This window comes from Hemibagrus wyckioides, linkage group LG26, assembly GCF_019097595.1.
Source record: "Hemibagrus wyckioides isolate EC202008001 linkage group LG26, SWU_Hwy_1.0, whole genome shotgun sequence".
In the NCBI taxonomy this organism is placed as follows: domain Eukaryota; kingdom Metazoa; phylum Chordata; class Actinopteri; order Siluriformes; family Bagridae; genus Hemibagrus; species Hemibagrus wyckioides.
In genome coordinates, this window is record NC_080735.1 from 9,963,170 (window position 1) to 9,988,830 (window position 25,661).

Genomic DNA, 25,661 nt, shown 5'->3' on the forward strand with positions numbered 1-25,661 from the left:
ACCCAGATTTTTCAATGACTATGGAAATTTCACTCTTCTCCTTTTCCCTGTTAGTCTCTCTCTCACTTTTTTTTTTTTTATTTCTAAATACTATTCATTTATTTCAGATTCAAATGAGATGCCTAGTGATCCAGAGAGGCTTAGCAACTCACTTGCTGTGCCTCTTTTATTCTGCATTGACAAAAGATATCAGATCAAACCTAGTGCTGAAGCCCATTTGCTTAGCCCAGGCTCCTTCGTTAAGACTTTGACGCAAGTACCCAGGAAATTAAGAGATGTGGAAATGCTTGTTTGTTGGTGTGTGTTTGTGTGTGTGTGTGTGTGTGTGTGAGGTCAAGCAAATTGCAACTAAAAGCAACTTGACTCTGAAAGCTGGAAACTGGCAATTAGTTTGTGCGTCTGCCCAGAAACTAGATGATCTCAGAGAAATATACGTGAGCTTGAGTACGTAAGGGTATGTTACGGCAATGAGAAATGTAACATGGGCCAAAACTATGAGCATTTACATTAAAGATTTTATTGCATTTTGACTATGGACCAAGATTGACCTAAATGCAACCAACAATATGTAATGCTTTTGTAGGATCTCGGGTTTGAGTGGTTAAGTGGATTTGCCATAAAACTCGCAAAGCCTAAATCTCAAACAGTCCTAATGGCTGCTACAGGCACTTTAATGGGGCAGGCAAGTTCATGTGTTTTGATCAATTTAATGACAACAACTTGTGAAAATATAGTACATCGATTGCAGAAGTATTTTAATGATTGTGTTGTTGTAAATGAAACCACCACAGCTGTTAAGTAATGAAGGACCAGCAGAGCTTACACAAGTTTACTCTCTCTTATAGTACTTGTCCGCATTAAAATTGCGGCGATGCAGCAAAATTAACTTCAAATATTATCAAACAATACATGCTCGCTCTCTCTCTCTCTCTCTCCCTCAAACCACATTAACGAAAGCAAGCAGCAAATCAGAAAACACAACAAAAACATGACAGCAAAGCCAAGATGTGAACACAACAGCAAAACCAGAAACATGACAGCTAAGAGGGAAACATGACAACGAATCCAAAACACATGCCACTGCAGCCAAAAACATTCTAGGAAATTCATCAAACCCAAAAGCGCAATAGTTCATTTGGAAACACAAACACACACACACACAAAAAAAAGTCTGAGAGCCTTATAGACTACTCTAAAACATGATTAGCTGATTAGATCATTGCTTGAATGTGCAGGGCTACATAACATTGTTCCTATTAAAGTGGCCAGTATGTGTATGCGCAGTTACATTTCAGTTACAGCGCCACATATTGTTTTTGCTTGAGAAAATGGCCGAGTGTATATTGACGGTTGTCAGTATACAGGATATTTTTTTCTCAGGTTATAACACATGTAACAAGGAGAGAGTAAACACAATGCCATGCTAATTATATGCCCTCCGGGGTCATGGGAAAAACTTTTATTTTCAACAAGTATATAAAATACTCGCCTAATGGCACTGCCTACGGGTGATGTGATGAACTAATTAACTGTTGATTGGAAGAAGTCACATGGGCTTAGCAAGTCCTCATAGCTGGACTGCTGATTAGACATGGAGTGATTTCATGTCAAGAACAAGTAGAGCTGACTTCCTGCTGAAGACATTTTGCACTTTTCCTCAGCCCCACTCCAAGACTGGACCACGTAGCGCCCGTTATCCAAACCTGAGATAACGACTTATCCTGAGTTAGCAGTCTGAAACATATTTCATAACATATAATATAAAGTTATTTTATATTTTATTAATCTTTATCCATCTAGTAGGAGGTCTTATAGGATAAATATTAATTTAATATAATGTAAAAATACACATTTTATTCAGCTTAACTGTTACAGTTTCCTGTTGTCCATAACCTTGTGCTTTAGTTTAATACTTTAACCTATTTAACTCACTGTTATATTTGTATTCTCAGTGTTTACACCTCAGTTCAGTGGCTATCTGCATTTCATTGGCTTTGTACATGTACAGTACACAATGGCAATAAAGCCGAATCACTGTGAAAAATCCAGGGTTTAGGTCAAGATTCAGGTTCGCTTCGTCTTTCCACATGCTCTGAACGTTTTGCTTACATTCCACAGCCTGAATTTCTTTCAATATGTATTTCTGCTTCGTGCTTTTATACAAACATGTGAACATAATGTTCTGTAAGACTTGAATATTAAAACTCATGAATTAAGACTTCATGACTGAGGCACTTACTTAAAGTTAATTAAGATGTAATATGTCCAAATACTGAAGACTGACAGTCATAAAAATTCAATAACCTCAAACTGTACATGGTTTTCTATTCAGACATAATTAATTTAGGATCTGGCAAATTGAATTTAGTTCCACAGACGGGTTCCTCGCCTCACTCCGTGCTCGTATACAGGCCAGATGAGAGTGGTAAGTTTGACCCATCACTTATTTACCATCTGAGATGGCTTTGTGACCAATGCAGAATCACTTAGACTTATTGTTATGTCATCCAATGACTTCCTTCCTTTAGAGAGAAAAAAAAAATACAGAGTTTATACATCACACAATTGCACAGAATACATTTCCTCCATTTCCATCTAAAATGGAGAAATGGGATTTTCTCTATGCAGCAGGCAGCTTCCCTGCTCTCTCCTGTGTACTGTGATCACCATATCAATCCATCAATCAGGGCAATACCCTGCTCTGCTTTAGCAGAACCAGACCTTCCTGATTCAATTTCCCCCAGCACCGTAAACACTGGCTCCAGCCAATCGTAAACTGTTAAAACTACATACACAAGGTGGAGAAAAATTTCACAATTTAACATATTCACTGTGTTTAAAGAAACTGATTCAGGGTAGTAAAATACACAATACATAATATTTATAACAGAATACACACTATTTATATCAAAACAGTCTCATAGTAATATTACTTCCATAGAACAGTTTACTACAACAGTATTAGAAGTGTTTTTTCATTGTAATAATTAATAATTGTAATGATAAATAATATAAACAACTTTGCTTGAAATATTATAAAATATTATAACTGGTTATATATAGATTAACATATAGGTTAAAATATTATTTAAAAAAATGATCATATACATAGATAAAAGCAATTTATATACAAAATACAACATATAAAATAAAAGCAATTTTGCACAGTTATTTGTTTTGCACATGATAAATGACTGCCATTTTTCAGTATACCTGCACCCAAACTTTTCCCCATTTTTCTGCAATATTTTTAATAATGTAGTTCCTTGTCTTTTCTGATGAACAGGGTCTGTTATAAACTGCTCCAAAGCTGTAATGCTTACGGCAAGAATGATATTAGGGGTAGCTGAACCTAGAAGAGAGGAAAATCATGATTCCTATCCAGAAGCACAGCGAAAGCAAAGGCTTTTGAAGTCTACAGGATTTTACTCAATTTCTAGAAGGCTCTTTTTCTTCACTTCACACACACTCACACTGAGGTGAACTGAAGTGACCAGGGATGGCCTTATGAATCAATTAGACCTGTCTCTGCCATGCCTCAGTCTACTACCTCCTGTATCTATTTCTTTATTTCTTCTACATACCTATTTATTTACATTCTCATTCATTTCAAAGAAATGAGTAATGAACACAGATGAATGCCAAACTACATCTGAATTTCCAGGAGGAAACTAAAACTGAATCAAAATCCCTTTTTTTTTTAGATCCAAATGTTCAAAAGCCCTCTCCAAACTTCAGAACAATAATCTTCTCTTTGTGCGTAAAAAAAATTGAAGGTATCTGATGGTAAGAAAAAAGAAACATGAGCCAATCTCCTGTTGGTTTGTCTGATGCAGAATTGATTGTCTCCTCTTTCAGGATATACAAAAAAAAAAACAACTTCTGCATGAGGACTAATGGCTGATTACAGTGGAGATGAAGGTATCAAAGTGATGCTGGTTTGAATTGAAGTAAATGGATTGGCAAAAATATAACTACAGTACTGATGCATGCAGCTGAGCACGAGGTTTATTAGGACAAACACTGGAATTGTAGGTCATAAATTTGTACTTTTTTCAGTCATCACTCATCAGGTCCATGTGGCTTGTTTGTTGTATAAAATATGCAATCAGTTTGTTCTCTACCTTTTTAAAACCAAAAGACTGGTCAACTTATATTCTCAATTTTTGTCTATTCAATAACAGTGGCAAGAAAAATAAAAAAAGTTTCAATGGAGAACCCCAAACTCTTTTCTAAAAGCTTCCAATCTGAATCAATTATGAAGGTATCAAAATGATGCTGGTTTGAATTGAAGTAAATGGATTGGCAACAATATATAACTACAGTACTGATGCATGCAGCTCAATTTTTGTTTATTCAATAACAGTGGCAAGAAAAATAAAACGTTTCAACGGAGAACCCCAAACTCTTTTCTAAAAGCTTCCAATCTAAATCAATTATGAAGCTAGAACTGTAACTATCGAAACTATAAAAAAAAACCTTGAGGAACCTTTTTTAGAGTGTATTATGGGGTTTTGAAGTAAATAGTACATTGCAACCCCAATTCATTTCTGTATGTGAAAACACGTTCACTTATCCAAAGCCCTTATAAACTTTACGAAGATAAAGGCACATAACACAGCCAACAGCAAATTGCAATCAACCAGCCTAATCACAGATCACAATATTATTAGGTCTAGCAGTGAAAGCATATTATTTTGTGTGAGGCAGTTTGCATCCCAGACATTCAATACCATTGACTTTCACGTGTGAAATTTCCTGCAGCCAGAGTTAGCTCTGACACATGGATTAATGCCAGAAGCCAACAACAAAACAGATATGTATGTGTTAAGACAAAACATTACAGATCAGCGGATCCAAAATGGAGGCTTGTAATCATATATTGTTTACTGATGATGTGTTATATAGTATAATAGCAATTTAAAGTTACAAATTGTAAGGACTAAACTCAAAAGGTGCGTAAAAGGGTTTGTGGTCTTGGAAGAATGTCTCTGTATAACCTAAAGATGTGCTGTTCTGCTCACCACAGTTTTGATTATTTGAGATAATATATATATATATATATATATATATATATATATATATATATATATTGGCTTGAACCAATCTGACCATTATCTTCTTGCCTCTCGTATCAACAAGGCGTATCCACCAACAGAACTATCACTCACTTGGTGTGTGTTTTTTTTTGTCTTCTTGCACCATTTCATATAAATTCTAGAGACTATAGATCAGACTGGAGATCAGCAGTTTCTGAAATACTCAAACCAGCATGCCTGGCGTCAACACCCCATACTACGGTAAAAGTCGCTGAGATCATCTGATGTTTGATGTGAAGCACTTGACCTCTATCTGTATGATTGTGTATATATACACTGTGCCATACAATTGGCTGCTTAGGTAATTGCATGAATGAGAAGGTGTGTAGGTGTTCCTAATAAAGTGCTCAGTGAGTGTATGACGATGAGTAAGTCTAGTAAATTATACTGTAACACTGTATTGTGTCACACTATGTGAGCCACACGAAGAGCAACACTAGACCCCCAGTAACCCGCTACAGAAAAACAACAAGCAGATCACCAAACATGATTTAACACCAATACAGTAAACATTACCTTATTAACTTCATCCTTAAAAGTAACAGCTGGGAAAAGACATGCAGAAAGACAGCTTTCGTCCATTTTTTTAATCAATATCACATTATGATGTGAGTGAACCATTCTTGCATTTTGATTTAGTTCAACTCAACATGCTGGGGGAAAATCCTCGGGATTAGAGAGCACTTCCATCTCCGTCTTCACAGATATCATTTTCATTTTCAATACAACATGTAGCACAATACAAGCCCATTGGATTAGGATAGCTGCTTTATCACTAAGGATTTCTGCAGTAGTGGATAAGTCTTGCTCAGCTGCATTGGATTTACACAGGCTCCTAATCACAAGACTGAAGTTCTTGGTCCTTGCATGGGTTCAGATGAGCCAAAACATGTCCTACACTTCCATAATCCACACAAAAGCACATCCAGTGCACTGCAGATTTTTTTAGAGCCGATATAGAGCACCTGAGGGAACATTGTGTACCCTGAACGTGCTCCAGCTGGTTGAACAGGAAAGGATGAGAGGTCACTTGTGCACTGATGGAACAGTTTCATCTGCAGGTACTACGATTATTCATACGATATTTCGGTGCACTGATCAGAAAGAAAGGCTTAGGGCTCTAAAATGAATGCAAATATATGTACAGTGTGTTAGAATCTTTTCCTGTTTAACACTTCCTACTAAAATTCTGTGGAATGATGTCTTTCTTATCTAAGGTGAAACTTAAACGCAAAAATTCATATATAACAGTGAACAGAGCCACAGAGTGCATACTTGCAGATGATGTAAATCTCTGGGATTTTAGTGTACTTTGTAAAGCCCTTGCTAAAAGCGCCACAGGCTTTCACACAAAATAAACCTCTGGAGGATAGATGGAGGAAAAGAGCATGTCAGATGCTCCCACTGTGCCAGTGGGGGGCATAAAACATTGCTCCACTGTGCCATACGAGCCACGATAGGGGGTGCCTGGCTGCAAGCGTCTGGATGGCAGTCAAAATCCTATGAGAAATGGTCCCACTGGACCAGAGTGCTATGGACCAAGAGTCATGTGAATGATGAATTCAAACTCTTAAATGACACAGAAATATATTTTAAGGCTGATTTTTGGCGCAGAGAATATTGTGGTGGAACTTCTGACACTTTGCAATAATTCAGTCTCTGTAATAATTCAGTTCTCACAACCGTTTTAGCTGTACACAAATCCATGTTAAGTTTATGTAGTTTAAAGTAAAGCGCTGAAATTCGTCTTAAATCAGTTTAAGCTAGTGGTGGCTCATTGGTTAAGGCTTTGAGCTACGGTTGACAAGGTTGTGAGTTCAAATTTCAGCACGTCCAAGCCACCATGGGTGGGTTCTAGTGGATTATAATTTATAATTCATTTATAAACTGTAATACTGAATTATATCTTCAAGTATTAATGGCAAATTCTACCAGTCAATTACTGTAAATGTTACAGTATAGTACATTCAGTACTTTACTGGCAAGGAGCTAAGTTCTATAATAACTGTCTTACACTGTTACAAAGTAGAGCTGGAGTCTCTCTCTCACACATCCAGGTTCAAAGCAAACTGAAGGCTAGATGCGTGATCCTCTCAACAACGAAACAAAGACACTGCGAAACTGATCTCCCATTGATCTTATCTATGGTTCCCTGGAGTGCAGCCACAAAGTAGGTGGACCAAAAACAATCAGTCTATGAGTGGTATAAATAGTCTGTGTTTTCCTGCATCTGAAGAAGTGGGTCATACATGTAAAAATCTCAAAATTATAACAAAGCTTTCATATTAGCTATAATGTGTAGCTGGGCATACTAAGCAGGTGCATCCTAAACGGGATACTTATACGCTATTTTACTGTATAAATAGTGTGAGTCATGTATTCATACTGAAAATTCCAACAAGTGCACTTCATGTACTCGGATGATGCCTTATTCAACCGGAAAAGCAAAGTATTGAATGTTGGACACTTCATGCACTCAACGGTCACAACTTTGCTTGCATAGCGGAAGAGGGGAAGGGCTAACAGGCGCTGAATATAGATGGGAAAAAAAAACATCTTAAAAGGAATACATCAACAATTTGCTGAATGAAATGATAGATGGGGCGGCTCACACCTCCAGCGTCCTGGGTTCGAGTCTCGCTCCCGCTCACTGTGTGTGTGGAGTTTGCATATTCTCCCCGTGCTTGGTGGGTTTCCTCCGGGTGCTCCAGTTTCCTCCCACAGTCCAAAGACATGCTACTAGGCTGATTGGAGTCTCTAAATTGCCCGTAGTGTGTGATTGCGTGAGTGAATCAGTGTGTGTGTGCCCTACGATGGGTTGGCACTCCATCCAGGGTGTATCCTGCCTTGATGCCCGGTGTCGCCTGAGATGGGCACATGCTCCCTGATGATAGGTCGGATAAGCGGTATAGACAATGGAAAAAAAAAATGATAGAAGGATTGTGTGCATGTGTGTTGTTCAATAATTTGCCAAACTGCCACTGGCAAGCCCTTGAGCAAGGCATTCATCCCTCAGTTATATAAATGAGAAAATTATAAGTCACTCTGGATAAGGCTGTCTGATAAATGTAAACATCTACAAATTAAGTCTGGTTGCACATATTCATTGCACATGCATTTCACAGTTTTCCGTATAGGCTTAGGGTAACCTTTCTTTCAGGTGTCCCTACCAAATTTCAAAATAAACCTACATCCATGAAAATATGCCTGTCCAAAAGAAAAGCAGAAGCACAATGTCCATGTGTCAGTGCAGAGTACTGTGGCAAATTGAAATAAGATCTAGATCCTTGCTAGAAAGCATTATGATCTAATGTAATTTGCTTTTATCAAAGGGCAAAAGAGGCAACTATTTCAGTAATGTAACATGATTTGGTATGTTCAAATGTACTTTCATTTGCTATGTTGCAAATCACTTTACCTAACATCGTGCTCACCGCCAAAGGCAAGTGTGCTCTGAGTGAAAGATCAGCTCAACGGCTTCACAATCTCTGGTGTGATATAAGTGATATACACTTCTACTTTATGGCATGAGGGGAAAAAAAACGAAAGTATTTCAGTGCTCGTTTAAGTTGACAAAGTTTTTCTCTAGCATTACTTCACACTAGCTTTGTAGCCTCACACCCATTATAATACAGACATATTTGACTCACATGAACTGGGTTGGAATTACCCACCTTAGTTTTCTACAACACAGAGCCCTGCAGTAGTCTTCTCAGCGGGTATGATCGTGTGCAGTTTGCCAAACCGGCCATCATCGCCGTTGGGGATGTGATCACCATCATTAACACCACTTACCAGACATGTTATAGACAGGTGAATTAGCTTCATCTCAAACTGTGCTTCCTGCACTCTCGCTCTCTCTCTCTCTCTCTCTCTCTCTCTCACACACACATACTCACACACATACACACTCTGAGCTCTGTGCTTTAGGTTACTTATTGCACACCAGAACCAAGACAGCTAATGTTTTTATGGCAGAATTTATAACATATATGAAATAAAATTGAAAATCTAAGAAGTTGTATTCAATTTCAAGTGTCTACCTTTTCCTAAAGATCTTTCCCCTCTTTGTTGTGATTCCACTGGACATACTATTACAAAACAAGGGTCATCAGCTGGCAGAACTCAGTCATAGACCCCAGAACCCATTTAACTAACTGAGCCAAGAATGTGAGGTACTAAAATGCTGTAGTAGGGCAGATAAACATATAAAAAGAAACTGAATAATTTGAGAGTACTATACATGAGCCAGTCAGATTCTGTAGCAGATCCTCTGTTGGCACTTGTTTCAGCCAATCACATACAGTTATATTATTATTCAGGTGAAGACAGATCATTGGAGCAGAGACTTGCTACAGGGCTAGAGTCATTTTTCAGAAGATAGTTCACAGACTTTTGTCAATTGTATTTATAGTCTCTACTCGGTGAACTGTCTACAAAAATAAGTAGCCAACAAAAAATAAGGGTCTGATAAAAAATAAGGGAAACATATATGAAACATAGAAAGCATCAAAAAATGGCTAAGCATTAAATGATAATTGTCACCATTCCATCAAGATAGTTGCTTAATCAGGTATCCATAAGCTGGGGATTTTATAATAATGGATTTTATATAAGTATACTTAAATACCTGCAGTAATTGGAGAGTTGTTTATAGGCCAATCTTACCTAGATCAAGTTAGATATACTACATTGCATTTTAGCTTAATATTTTTAGTAGCTTAGTCGTTAGTAGATTACTGGTAATACAATTTTAATGGCAAAAAAAGCTACAGTGAGAAAATGTAGTCACATTCGTTTTTTCTTCTTCTTCTTCTTCTGAAATCTTTCAACTTAATTTCAGAAAATCCATATTCTGTATGTAACAATTCCTTAGAAATATTGTAGCAGATTTAATCTGATATCATTTTTCATATCATTTTTTCCAATTTCATTTCAGTCAGTAAATAAATATATAATCATCTATTTTCTGTACCTCTTACACATAGTCTATCACAGGGGATTCTGGATACAAAGTGGAAGACCCCCTGGATGGGGTACCCCACAATCTTCCACACTCACACACCCATTCACACACTTCAAACAATTTAGCGATGACACTCAGCCTACTATACATGTCTTTGAACTGGAAGAGGAAACCGGAGTTCCCAGAGGAATCCCCCAAAGCACAGGAAGATGCAAACTCTGTGTACACAGGGCAGAGGCAGGAATCATGCTGACCGCTAGCCACCATACATAAGGAAGTGTTCCAATACACATAGCACACATAAATATGCAACAGATTTTCAAGTCAGTTCGTCAGTGTTGTATTTGCCCATAGCTATGCTGTGGTTGGATGACTGTGCAGTTAGGAACATGAGTAACCTTGTTAAGCAGTGTGGAATTGATGTAAGGTGTGAAATCTTTCTTTACCCAAGAAGCGAGTCTCCTGCTGAATGCCTGGCAGCTAGCGAAATATCTGCAGACTTAAAAGCTGAACTAGAAGCTTGTAATACAGTAAATGATGTTAAATATTAGGCATGATATTTGGTTAAAGAGATTCTTTTAAATTTTCCTAAAAGGCTTGTACACCTGAAGCTCAGGTGTGTAGTCAGGATGCAGTTTTTACCACTTTCTATTATTCTTTTCTAGTTAAGAATAAATTTTAGGTTGTTTCAATAAAAGAAAACACACAAATCCAACTTATTTGGGTAATTCAACCTGTTTCAATGTCAATGGATATCATAGTTGTGAACAATGCATGACCAGTCCATTAATTTGGTTTATATTCTATATCAAATCTTGAATTTCACACATCCTTTCTTCATCCTTTCATTCATCCTTTCCATCCCTACATTCCAGAGAATTACTTCAAATGTGTTACAACTAATTTAAAGTTGTTTTAAATAGTAACTTTACAAGGTAAACTTCATTTGTTTAACCTATTTATTAAAACATTGCTGATTTCCTTGTTGTTCAACCAAGTAAATACATTTGAGTTTTTATGTATTTAACGCATTACTGCATTAGTAGACTTCTGAGCAGATCATATGATCTGGACATATTTAAAGGCTCAAAACACCAAAATAAGTTATGTCATTCACACAGACTGGGAAATTCACTGCAAATTTGACTGCTAAACCCTGGTGTGTCATGCTCCTTTGTTGGATGCGGGTGAAGGTGACTTGAGATTGACGTCAAACTCACTGTGGCTGATTAATTTTCTGTACTCAAGCCTGTTTTAATGCACAGGCTTACCAGGGTTTAAGTGGCTGTGCTCCACATGGGGAAAAGGTCCTCAAGATTTAGAGAATTTCAGCAAAATCACTGCCTGTCTGTAAGTACAGCTAGATGGTGTCTTTCTGATTGCCTTAAGCTAAGAATGAAGGTGTTTTAAAGAGGGCAGGGAAGTACATATGCCGTCTGTCTGCTATCATGTGCACCAAGAGTGCTAATGATCGAGCTCAAAATAGCTAAATCCAAAAAAAGATAAATCCAAAAAGCAAAGTCTGTTCACTGCACCACAGAAGAGTGGACTACAAAAAAAAAAAGAGAAGACGGAATATTTATTTTTATTAAATACTTTATGCTGGTCAAGGTCACCATGGTACTGGAGCCTATCCTAGATACACTGCATAAATAAACCAGATGAGACACAACTCGGGTTTATGAGTAATTTTGAGCTTGACTTAGCCTCAACAGTCTTCGTAAACAAGCCATGATATAGAGTGATCTTTCAGAACTATCCTTGCTGATGTTTCCCATAAAGGACTACCTCAGCCCTTCATGAAGAATCGCATAAACTTTCATAAACATACGTTTAAAAGCGACAGGCATCGGCTGTCATGAAAACCGCATTTGTCAATTTTGATGTCAGGTTGACATAACACCTGCAGACAGGTGACAAATGAAAGAAAAAGCAACATGAAGTAAGGTGTTAGGCCATTACTGGCTGCCAGAACAGCTTCAATATACCTCAGCCGATGCTATATGTCTCGCCATATCAATCTGGAATGGAATCTTAATGTTAATATTGTCACTGCTATGTCACAAAAAGGTTATATGTCGATATTAGCATGAGACACAATATCATCATTATGTGCATAAGGACACTTTTAAGAGAACACTGGAAAGTGTCAACTTCATGTTGTCAACAGACTCAGATGTTACATCAACTTGTGTTAAAATCAATGAAATGCTGAAATGCTTGTAGGAATATGTCTTTTAAAGATGTCTATATAGGTTGGTCGTTTGTCATGCAGTGCTTATGTAGGTACCCTGTAGCCTTATGAACAGTGCCTGCTCAAATGCTACTGAACTTTTACTGATGTTTATCCTAGGATTAATAAAATGAAGCAAATTTAAAGTGAAGTGTTATAATTTTAGTCACATGGCCAGATACTGGGATATACCTTTGAAATAATGTCATAATGTCATAATGCAGGCCAGACTTCTCCTTCTAACTGTCTCCTTGGTGACACACACTCAAAGGAAATGTTATTCCATACCTCTGTGTGCCGACCTTCATCTTCAGCTAATGAAATAATGCTACTTGGATTCAATAGCAGCAGATCACTTTATGTGTTGTGTCAAATCATCCAGGTTCATTTCTAATGTCTGATAGCAGTAAGTCAAGTTGCCTTGGCATAGTGCTTCATGCCTTGTCTCCGAAGTAAATAATGTATGTGGCAGTGCTTATATAGTTCTGCACTGGTGTGTGTATGTATGTGTGTCTACCTGTCTCCACTGACATCTGAGTGTGGATCTATGTGTATGCGTTTTGTTGCAGATCCTCTCTGCAGCAGCAGGCAGGCTCTGAGATATTGACCTTGGTGTGCCTGTGTGTTCCTCACTGGAAGGCTGCTGCAGCCCATGGTGGCGTTTTTTTGTGTTGTTTTTTTTTTGTTTTTTTTTTTTATGAATGAGCAAACACGCTCTGCATTTTAATGCTGCCACGGAGACCTGACCCAAGCCTCAGCCACAGAACAGAGCTCCTCCTACTCCCTTGTCTTAATAAAGGAGATAAAGGACTGTGAAATGGCCCACCCCCTAGTGCACGACCCAGCCAATCAGGTTGTCAGCCTGTAATAAAGGTGGTAATGGCTGGCTTGTCTTATCTAGAAACTGGAATGCACGTGTATGGTAAAAATGAATAGATAGATAGATAGATAGATAGATAGATAGATAGATAGATAGATAGATAGATAGATAGATAGATAGATAGATAGATAGATAGATAGATAGATAGATAGATAGATTCATAGATTCATAGATAGATAGCATGTAAGTGTGCAGACACACATACACAGTTGTGTAACACTTCCCAATTGGTATGTCTATTGTAATTACAATCAGCACTACATTTACATCACTCTGGATGGGTTTAATAACATTAGAAGTGCAAATTCTAAATCACAGGATGTTTGATTTATTTAAACAGTACAATGTGAATATATCTCACTTCTATATGTAACAAAAAATCGTTTTACCAGTCATCATACCCAACCTCACATTATAGTATACAAGGCACAAGTGACCATTACTACAAGCATGATGTAGTGATTTAGCTGCTATAATAGCGCAACACCTGTATCTGTTACTTCTACATTTAATTGCCGTAATGTAAGCGGTAATGTGTGCAAGCATGCTTTGAAATATAAGGCAGAGATTAATGAAACAATCGGTCGAACAACCATTGTTCAAGTCACGTTAGTTCTTTATGAACTCTGTGAGCTCTCGATTTAGCCATCGAAAGACAAGTATCCAATAACAACCCCTTCCTGAACCTGCCCCGGCTTAGCTGGATGCAGTGTGCATCATTAGAATGATTAAAAAGTCATCAGATTATACCATCACTCTGTTGTTTGTCAGTTTGTCAGTACTGTTGCTGAATTTTCCCTCATTTCAATACCAGGCAAAACAGGCATTCTCTCTAGAGTCTAGATCTATCAAACATCCCATGTATATGCCTCTTTACTTAACTTTTTCCATATTTTGTGTCAGAACTGTGTATCCAAGTACATCCAAGCTGGACTTTACAGACTCTGTTTTAAGAATAACAGATGAACAAATTCCATTATTCGATACGCATACAATACTAAACCATGAAAATGACGCAATGTTTAGGGAAAATGTTTAGGAAGTATCCTTTAGGCTAATTTGGACAGTCCTGCTTGGAATGTTTGCTAAAAGTAAAGCCCTCTGTTGTAGGGTTTTACAAAATGCAACATATTCTGTGTTATGGGTTGCAGCATTTTCAAGTAGAGGATAAACTGCATGGTAAAAAAATAAACTCTAGATATTATGCACTACATTTTATAGCTTAGTTGTTTAAATAATTATCATTTAATGGGTGCTGGCTCCTGGTTATGCATGCTTTGTTTGTTCTTTTATTTGACATATTTATGTCTAATGAATGAGGTTTACCAGTATGTTTTCAAGCATATTCACCTCTCAATCTTTTTAGTTCATTTAATTAAAGGTGGTGTGAAACTAAACCCATCCAAAACAGCAAACAAACTAAACATTAATGATTCAGAACTCAGACAAATAGGTGTGAAAGCACCTTTACTTGTAACATTTTCACCTGATTTATTTGGCTTCAAAGGTTGGCTTTTAATTTTTGCTATGATTAAGCATTTGATATCTGATAATGAACTCTGAAATCATCTCTGAAAAAATTTGGTTTCTTAACATTAGATCAAAGAAGACAAAAGATAAACTGTATTTCAAGCCAGTTTGGGTTAATGTGGCTTTGCAGGGTCTGAATTATTGAGTGCTGGTGTCTTATGATAGTTTCATCCCAGTATGTTGGATGAGCCTGAGGCTTTTACTGCAAAGCCTTAATATGAAACCTCAACGAAATGATGTAATGTTTGACTGCTAGCACAGTAAACACTGGGCGTAGAAAGCATTTACCTGTCCTGAAGATGGAAAATAGCACAAGTGAGCCTCAGTCATGTAGTGCAGGATTGTAAGGGGATTCTGAATGAAGCAAGAGACTATCTATGCAAAACTGAGGATATTTGACAGTATGATTTATACAAACTGTGACAATACTGTTTACCTTTAATCGCTATATGTTTTGGATTGTATTTGGCCTAAGTTGTTATTCACTTTGAATTAAATCATCTGACGTCTAAATAAATGTAAATGTATTTCTTATTTCTGCCACTCTCAGCCACTTAATTTTGTTTTTCAGAACCCACTCTGCACTTTATATAATAGTTGGTATGGATGCCATCATAAGGACACAGTTATGTAAAGACTTGGCGTTATTAAATTACAGCTCTGGCCAAGGTTCTGACCTTAAGTTTGTTTTTTTAATCACATTGGTGTAGCCTGTGGGTAAAAACGTTGTGTCATCTTCTGAAAGGCTTAAAATACCTTATGTTGAAATAACAAGGTGGGAGATGGAGAACAAACATTTCAAAAAGAAAGAAGGAAGAGAAACAGACAATACAATATTTAATGGTTTAAATGGTTATACAGAACAATCATACTGTAGTGAGGAGAGTTTTCCAACTTGAACTTTTAGACAACCTAAAATTACCTTAGTCTACAAGTATAACTAGAACACTGGGACGCCACTTGGGGCAATTTTAAGTTATGAGTTTAAAGAGAGGCACAGTTGTGGTAGTAGTAGCAGGTAGCACTGCAGACTTACAGCTCCAGAGCTTGATCCTGGGCCTGAGCTCCCCTCTGTCTTGAGTTTCTATGTATGTGCTTCTCATATCCACATGGATTTCCTTCAGATTCTACAGGTTTTTCCCAGATCTCAAGAACTTGCCAGTATGATAAATTGCCCCATATACATGTGCGAATGAGTTTGTGACTGTGTATTTGTGGTGCCCTGCAATGGACTGGCATACCATCCTGGGTATATTCACACCTCATGCCTAGTGATCCTGGGATAGGCTTCCATGACCCTGACCAGGATAATGTCTTCTAACTGATAGTACTCTTAAAATGTGACCTGGATAATAGGTGTCTGCCAAATACCATATATATAAATGTAAATAAAGCAGTTACTGAAAGTGAGTGGGCAGCTGTCCAGTATTAATTGGATAATTGGAAGAAAACAGATATCTGGAACAAAAGCTGAAGAACAATTTGCATTTCAATTTGGTATAAAGCATCCCGACTTATGTGGAGCTCTTCAACAAAGCATTTAGTGAAGTCAGAGAAACCCTAAAAATCAAGTGTTAGCCAAAAATGGCACACTATTAAGTGAAAACATGTCTGTTTGTATACTCTGCTCATCTGAGTTTTTTTTCCCTGTAAGCAGTTGTCCCTGGTGGAGTGCACGTTCAAGTGTCTGTTCACTATTTTTAACCCCCTACCCAGTCACAGCCAGCAAACACACACACACACACACAGACATACACACACACTACACACAACACACAAAGCGACAGTTCCTGCCAGTAGCTAGTCATGGAGCTGAGACAGTGGCAGATTAAATCAACCTGAGGGCTGATCCGCTGTCACAGTGATTACCCATTCTCTCTGTATCTCTCTTTCTCACTCTCTTTCTCTGTCGTCCGCTTAATCACAGCTGTGACTGGCTATCTCTTGCAGCTTCCTGCCAGAAGCTCAGATTGACTCCTGCCACCTTCATCCATATCACTGACTCTATTGAAATTCATTAAACAGAAATGTTATACAAGGGTGTGGAAAATGAACTTGGCATTCTTGCCATTATTTGAGGAAACAACTTGATAAGGAGAAACACCCCTACTGTTCACCTTGATCAACTCACCTTGGTGTTCTCCCCCACCAAACATATCTGTGAGTAGCATTTACCATCAATGTCAATATCAAGATCTTTAACACTGTTGATGAGTTTTTGTTTCCTATTAATCAGTGTCATTAATTGAATGCTACATGCATTCCTGCTGACATTTAACGCTGTATTATACATTTTCAGGAAAAAGGGGGTACTAAATGTTCCTTGTCACCTTGTACCTTTTTTTTTCTTTTAAATATTGTTAATCTGTATATTTCCCTTAAAATGTGGACATGGTGTACCTTTTAAAAAGACTTTAAGTATATAATTGGACCATAATTACCTTCTAGAATAAAGTCTTTAAGGTACATTATATGCCCCCTTCTAGGTATAAGATACATATAGTACTAAACACTAGGGGATACACACAACACAGACACAACTGACAAGGAATTGCACAAATAAGTGCTGGTTTTGTTTTGTTTTTTGGGAGACAACTAAGCATCTCAGTGTCCCACTGAAAAAAATACAATGGCGTGCCAATATTGAAAATGTAACCAGTAACATTGTGTGGAATACAGCAACAAAGTGCTCATTAAAGCAGAATGATATGATTAATGTATGTATTGGCCTTAAAAAAAGGCATTACCTTATGTAGAAGGCATTGTTGTTTAATATCTCTATACATTTGCACAATAAGGTAAAACCATTTTTCTCTGCATATCAATGAGCAGTAACATTTCTTTTGTCTGGTTCATGTGCACATTTAAAAGATTTTCATTAGCACTTTTTGAAAAGTAGCTGACTGGTCCAATTAAAGCTCCACTTCTAACTGGAGCAATGCCAGACTGAATCCAAGAATATGAATTAATATAAAATTATGGCAAGGTTTTCCAGTAGAACACTGAGCTGTCCTTTTTAAATGGCTTATGGTTTGGCAAAATGCCATGACTTGGGGAAACAATTGTGTGGGCCCTATAAGAAATTTGAAAACTATGAAAACTATAGCCTGACCACCAGTTTATGACAGTTTGTCAAGAGGCTTTCCTGTCTCTCATTTTACATGGCAGAGCATTATACAAGAGTTAGGATTCTAAAGATTAGCCTAGGCCAACTGCCATATTCATGTGTGGATGTTTCAGTAGCAGGCAGCTAGGCTTGCATTGGCAGTGGGCATAACTGGCATAACTCACCCACATGAGCACACAAAGCTCTGAATCCATATAAGTGTTCAGAAATTTAGTGTAACCCCAATATTCCACTTAATAGGATAAGTTCAGGTTACCCTTTTAAACCCCCTGAAATGCATGCATTAATCCATCTTCAGCAACTGCTTCAATGTGGTCAGTGTCACAGTGGATCCAGAGCCTATATGAGGAACACTGGGTATGATGTAAGGTGGGAAGACACCCCAGATTGGATGCTAGTCCATGAATATTTCCAGCATGCCAAATCTTATTCTGTTTTGCATACTAGAGTCCTGCAGAATCGAATGGTTGTAGGAGTCCACAGACTAATGCAAAAATCTTTCCAATGACCCTACTAACATAATTGTCCAAATCCATTGTTCCAAATCCATGTACATTTACATGGAGTTAGTCTTCCCTTTTCTGTTATAACAGTCTCCAGTATTCTTGGAAGGTTCTCCAATAGATTTTGGAGCATGGCTGTGGGGATTTGCCCATTCAGCCACAGGAAAGCTTACGCAATGATGTTAAATGAGAAGGCTTAACATGCAAACAGTGTTCCAATTTATCCTGAAGGTGTTCAGTGGGGTTTAGGTCAGGGCTCTGTGCAGATCACTTGAGTTCTTCCACACCAGCCTTGGCAAGGCATCGCACTCATGTGTGCACAGAGGCATTGTCATGCTGGAACAGGTTTGGGTCCCTTAGCTCAAGTGAAGTGAAATCATAATGTTACAGCTTACAAAGACATCCTAGACAACTGTATGCTTCCAACTTTTGAGGTAACAGTTTTAATCAGTGCTATGCCTAGACCTAAATCTAACCCTAACCTTGACCTCAGTAACTAAAAGAAAATTGGCATTTTGGCTATTAGTGTTTGATTTTATTTTAAATGAATAAAAAATGTTTTTTCTTATGGGGACGAGCCAAATATCTCCACAAGGTCAAAACTGTCAAAAGATTTCTGGCCTTGTGGGGACATTTGGTCCCCACCAAAAATATAAAAACTTGCCAAAACACACTCACGCACTCTGTATGTACATGGAGGCCGTCTTGTGTTCATTAAAAGGCAATACTGCTTCTAGACCCATGATGATAGCCTACAATTAGGCTAAGTTGTTTCTATTAAGCTAATGAAGTCTTTAGTCGCGAGCTAATAGTAAACATAGATTAAATGTTTACGCTCCATTATATGCACACATACGATGGTGTAATTTAGTAGTTTTCAGGACCATGGACAGAGAATCTCTCTCTCACTCTCTCTCTCTCTCTCTCTCTCTCTCTCTCTTTCTCTCTCTCTCACAAACACACACACCCACACACACACACACACACACTTGCCCAAGAATTTCTTCCTCATCAAACGGTCCAATGACAGAGCGCAGCACGTCAGCCACTCATTCAGCAGTTTACCTACTTAATTTAAAAGGCGCCTCGCGCTGCGTCTCTCAGTAGCAGTAAATGTTTGGCCATTTAGTAATGATACTCAGCAGCAACACCGAGAACACAGATTCATTCCCTTATCAGCGCAGCCATCTTCGTCCTTGGTTTTTAACTCCCTGGTTATGGTGGCAATGTTAGCTATTTAACCATAACTTTGAGTTTTATGTGCGGTTAAGAGGCGCGCATGTGGAGTAAGTGATGTGCAAACAAAGGCCAAATGGGGAGGGGAAGCTCTTCTAGCAGATTAGCCGCGGGGAAGCAACGGTGCCCTATTTAGTGTTACTGAAATGTACTCAAACGTGGAGTGGTGCGGATGTGAGCGAACACCTGGCCTGTAAAAAAGCCCTTATCCTTTCCGCACAGGCTGGAAGAGCACACACACACACACACAAACTAAAAGATCTGTTTGAAGCTGCTGGTGCACTGACACAGTAACCTTGGCCAGCTGCAACCTGATGCGCTAGAACACTGTGTTTCTGCCGTGCTTTGTACACTGTGCATGCAACAGGCAAAGAGAACTAAAATACATAAATGCTCGATGCAGGGTAGGCCTGTACAACATGCAGCTCTTCTTCTATCCTATGAAGGTATTGCGCATAGACACCACATTAGTGCATTGATTTAGATAAGCAAATCATTATCACCGGTACTTTTTTGCCTGCCAAAAGGCATCCCGATGAAACCGTCGTCAGTTACCATGACGACCAGGCGAAAACCCGACTAAAAACGAAGAAATTGTACCATTCGCGGCGCCCCTACCTTGCACTCATCCATGCACGTTCGCACCGAGTACGCGTCCGTCTCGAAGCGCTCGGTCATGCTCTCGAACTCCTCGTATTTCTCCTGAGCGTGCAGGTCATAGCGCTGGTACGCCTGTACGCACAGGCTACACCTGGACGGGTCGCCGCTCGCGAGCGCATCCACGCTGCAGTTTAAGTTGTCCGGGTTCGTCGAGCCGTACAGCAAATCCATTAGCGAATAGGCGTTGCAAAACGAGAGGTACAAGTCGTTCGGGTTCACGTCTGGCCCCGAGAGGCCCTCACACAGGTGGTCCGCGTCGGCGAACGTGAAGCAGCTCCTATACGCGCCGTTCGCGCGGCACGTTTCCAGTCTCCACGCCGGTTGACTAGTGTTTCCAAGGGAAATGGCGTCTCGAGGCGAAGCGACCCGGGCCGGCTCCTCGTCTCGGCTTCTTGTGAGCTTGGCCTCGGCGCAGAAGCGCGGCCGGTCAGACAGCAGCGCGGCAAAGACGACGAGCGACGCCAAGGAGAGCCGCCATCGTTGCGCCCGCTCTGAGTCTGCGGACTGCTGCTCGTTTTCGCGCGGTGCAAGCCGGTGCGTTAAGCCGTCATCTCTCTGCCGAGGCTTGCGAGCGCCGCTGGTCATATTTCGGACAAGCGCAGCACCGGCCGACTCCACCGTGGCGGCTTCTTTTCTGCCACTATGGTCATTTGACGTTGAGGTCCGCCTCGCGCGTCCGTTTTTTCCCCTTTCGATACCTTCACTTCCCCTCCGTGACACTGAACGGCGGCTTCCCTCCGCGATGATCTGCGATAATCACTTAGTCCATTTGGGGGACGATGGGATTATTATTACTGCGTGCATCGTCGAAGGCCCGCTCGAGAGGGCGAGAAAGAACAAGAAGTAGAAGAAGAAGAGGAAGAAGAGGCGGTCGCGTGCGCAGCAACATGGTCTCCTCGTTCTTCGTTGTTCGTCACGCGCTCCGCTCTCGCGCTTGGCGCAGAGCCGCCGCGGTGCGCTCGGGCCGCTGGCTCCGGTTCCGGGGTTTCTGGCTGGAAGCGCAGGGACTCGATCCGGCGCTTCCGCGTCTGCACGAGGTGGCCTCTTCCCCCTCGACGTCCGCCGCGCTCATCTTGCTCTGACGTTTACGTCGCGCGCCGCCGTCGCCGCGCGCTTTCGAATGCTTCTAGAGAGCGCGAGCGTTTTACGTCATCCGCAGAGCTCTGCGCTGGTACGAGCACAGCTGAAAAACCGGGCGTCGATTTAACATATCCACAGTGTTGAATCAACACCTTAGCGTTTGTATTAGTACAGGCTGACCCAAAAAACACTTTACAGGTTCACTCACCACTGAGGGTTCATTCAGCACATTAGGTGTTTATTCAGGTGTTCATTCAGTACATGTTCATTCAAGACTCTAGGTGTTCATTCAGCATTGGTGTTCATTCAGCACATGTTTATTCAACACTGGAGGTGTTCATTCAGCACTAGGTATACATGTAACACCATACATGTTTATTCAACACTGGAGGTGTTCATTCAGCACATATTCATTCAACACTTTAGGTGTTCATACAACACTGGAGGTACATTCAACCTTTTTGGGTGTTCATTCAACATTGTATGTGTTCATTCAACTCTACATGATCAATCAGTACTTCAGGTCTTCATTCAACACTTTGGGTGTTTATTCAACACTGTACACATTAATTCAGCAACTTTGGTATTTATTATACACTGTGCATTTCCATTCAGCACTTTGGGCCATTTGTTCAACATTGTGTTGCATTCAGTACTGACATTTTGTGCACTAAAACATTGCCTACATCTGATTACCTCTACATTTTTAAGGTAGGATTTGTTTTGGGGTTTTTTTTTTGCACTTTTGTAAACCGGGATCTCCTCCCAGGAGATCAAGAGGTTCTGAAATACTCGAACCTACTCGTCTGGCACCAACCACGCCAAGTCAAAGTCTCAGAGATCACATTTTTTACACATACTGCATGCACAGTCAGAGGGTAATTAGTTGGTGTCTTAGTATCAATGTTCAAATGCTAAGATATTTCTTGAGAAATCTCCAAACAAAATAAAGCTGGGCAATTCATCCCAGCATTGCGAAACCTTAATCATCTGCAGCTTACAGTATAAAAGAACTCTTGTTTTACAAACTCAGTGTTTAGTGTAGGCTTTGAGTGTTTCATTACCACTCAGGTATACAGGGTATATTTCTGAGGAGGATCATGCATATAATTGACTTAATCTTTGATTTAATTGGTCTAAGATAAGACAGATTTTTATTTAGTATTCATACGTAATTGTTTTATATAATTACCATATACAAGATCTCAGTGTTAAAATAAAGTCTACTTTGTCACTCATGAAGTCTTAGGAAGGTCGAGCCAAAGCACTGGGCAGATACTCTGCTGTGAGCTCCTGTTTTTCTATTTTGTCTCACAGTGGACAGCCATATGGTATAGTGTGAAACTTCTCTCACACTCACACTGCACACACTCACACAGACACACCTGCACACACACACACACACACATATACCATATTCTGACCTGAAGCCTGACACATGAGAGGTGGGTAATCAACAGCATATGTGTCCTTTGCTCAGATGTCTTTTGCCAAATCTCAGCATATTAACAGCTTGAAGCATGTTTGCCTGTAAAAAAAAAAACTGAACTAGTAAAATGATCACACACTAAATTGAATTATATATACAGTACAGTAAATTACACTGTATCTATTTTCTTGCTGATTGAAAATAAGCTAATTACACTGTAGAAACCCTAACACTCATAAATTGATTTAGGCAATTAGAGCTAAAACATTAAACCCCATTTCTTAATATTCAATAATGTATTCATGTTCAGTAATTGTTTTATCCTGATGAGACTTGAGGTGAATCCAGAGCCTACCCCGGGAACGCTGGGAGAACACTTGGCATAGGATGGCAGTCTATCACAAAGCACCATGCATACACATGTTCATGCAATCATTCACAGAGTATTAAATCTACCTACTGGCATGCTTTTGGGAGGCAGGAATCCAGAGGAGACCGACACGAATATGGGAGAACACACAAAACTCCACACATACAGTAAACTGAAATCTACCCTCTGAACTTTAATATTGAGATTGTAAAGATGGTTCTGAACTGCATTTGGATAAAAATCACTTTTATTCATTCCAAAGTCAATCAGATTTGTACCATTTATTATGACAGCTGGGGGAAACAAGCTTGACATACACCATTTTCTAGCTGCATGACAGGTTGACTAATGCTGATACAGCATGTGCAGGTGGTAATCTATACCATTACCTTCTAAATGGACATAATTATGAAAGAGAGGGAGAGTGCTGTTCAATGACTTCAATTCAGCAATCACAATGCAATCAGTGCATAACAAATTGGCAACACTTCTTGCAGCACCACCGTTCTGATCTTCGGTGTTCGCCAAAGCCGTGCGCTCGGTCCACTGCTTTTTGTGTTCTGGGCGCCTCTGAGCGTAGGTCAAATCACATAATCAAGCTTGCTTTTTCAGAACAGAAGAACAACACAACATAAACACAATCAAGGTTTCTTTCAATCCTCTTTCCTGAGGCAAACAGGCTTCTCAATACCCGAATGCCCCTGAAACACAGACCTTATTTGCCATTCCAGGTTATATCCTTATTCTGCTATATGGCATTTTTTATTATGATAGTCAAACTGAGTACACTTGTTTTTAACGATGCATGTATAAAAGCAATAGCTCTGAGGAAGAATTTATTGCAACATCTGTATTAGGAGTTGCTTAGGCTACGTCCTCATTCATCCACATATCTGAAAACTGCATTTCCGTTTTCAAACGCTTGAAAATTGCTCATATTCATTGTGCACATGCATAAATAATGTAAGAAGCTTTCTGTCAGCCCTTTATTTACCTTCCCTGTTTGGCTTGTTGCAGTAAGGTCAAGGAAAAGCAACTGCAAGTAGACATTTTGTCCACTTTGAACAACTGCTTGTACACAGTGATATTAATCTTTAACAGTGTTAATAAACTTGATATCACTCCATATGAGGGATGGTTTTTTAAGGCTAAATAAAATCTTTGCACTGAGGCATTGTGAATTCCATCATCATCATTAAAATGCTGAGTGAGAGAAGGCATTTAGAACCATGGGCTGAATGTCACTATCCAAAGCCTCTCTACTAGTTTACATGTAATCTAGACTGTTTTATTAGATGCTTCCAGAGAAGACTAAAACCTATAACCTACCAAAACACAGATGGTGGAAATGTAATTTGTAGCCTGTGTATTGCTGGTAATTAAAGTGACAGATTCCTTAGTGTTTTTGTCATTACACTAATTATAGCAGCGGTGTCTTGAATCAGATTTTTTTTTTGTTTAATCGATGGAAAAGACAACTAGTCATCTACTTTTTTTTTGTATTACCAGTACAAAATCAATAGTTGTGTTTCTCATCCTCTGTAACAGCTTCCTCCCCCATGGCAGTGAAGCTTCTGAGAACTCAGCTTAATGCAACTGGGCTAAAACAAAACCTAACAAAGCCATTACCCAAAATCTAAACCACAACCTGAATTTTATAACTCTACACCATCTTACGTCTTACCTTTTTAAGGTCACTGATCATGCCCCCATGAACAAGTCAGAGAATTGTTTACGACTGGCTTGAAATGTCAGTGTGGACTTGGAATATATATATATATATATATATATATATATATATATATATATATATATATATATATATATATATATATATATATATATATATATATATATGTGCACATTGATCCTATGTGTGGTGTAATTAATTAATCTGTGTGTTCATTGTATTTGCATGTTGTACTGAATATCTGTTTGTACTATTACATAATATACCTGGCATACTGTGGTTTTAGAAGATCCTAGAGAGTTGCATGACATTTGAGGAAGGGAGAGAGAGAGAGTGAGAGAGAGAGAAAGAAAGAGAGAGAGAGAGAGAGAGTGAGAGAAAGAAAGAGAGAGAGAGAGAGAGAGAGAGAGAGAGAAATAAAACCTCAGAGTTTCCTGTTGAATGATGCAGTGCCTTTGAAATTGGCATGTAGATTTTGGCCTAGATCTGTAAAACAGTATGTGTGTGTGTGTGTGTGTGTGTGTGTATGCAACCCCCGAACTTTATTAAAGACTGAAAAGAGCTGATCAAAAGAAAGACACAGGGACATTGCATTCTTGATATTGCATGACTCTTTCATCATGTCCTCATGAGATCTCACATATCTTCGAGAACATTTGTGAAGGTCAGGGGATCTATGTGTTTTAAAGTCCTCATGCATTAACTATTGTGGTTTAACCGATTAGTTATATATAAATTATTGACCTTCCCAATCAGGTAATCAAATGATGATCAAATGTTTTTTTATTATTATTATTATTATTATTATTATTATTATTATTATTATTATTATTATTATTATTATTACAGGAAATATCA

At 39.0% G+C, this 25,661-nt stretch overlaps 1 protein-coding gene across 1 annotated transcript in view; it reads right to left on the reverse strand.

The window, feature by feature from the left end:
* nalf1a (NALCN channel auxiliary factor 1a) overlaps positions 1-21,323 on the reverse strand; it is a 77,377-nt gene extending 56,054 nt beyond the window's left edge. The window contains exon 1 of the mRNA XM_058379906.1: positions 20,193-21,323. Coding sequence (XP_058235889.1) covers positions 20,193-20,819 — 627 coding nt within the window. The 5' untranslated portion in view covers positions 20,820-21,323. The remainder of the gene's footprint in view (positions 1-20,192) is intronic.
* Positions 21,324-25,661: the final 4,338 nt, after the last annotated feature.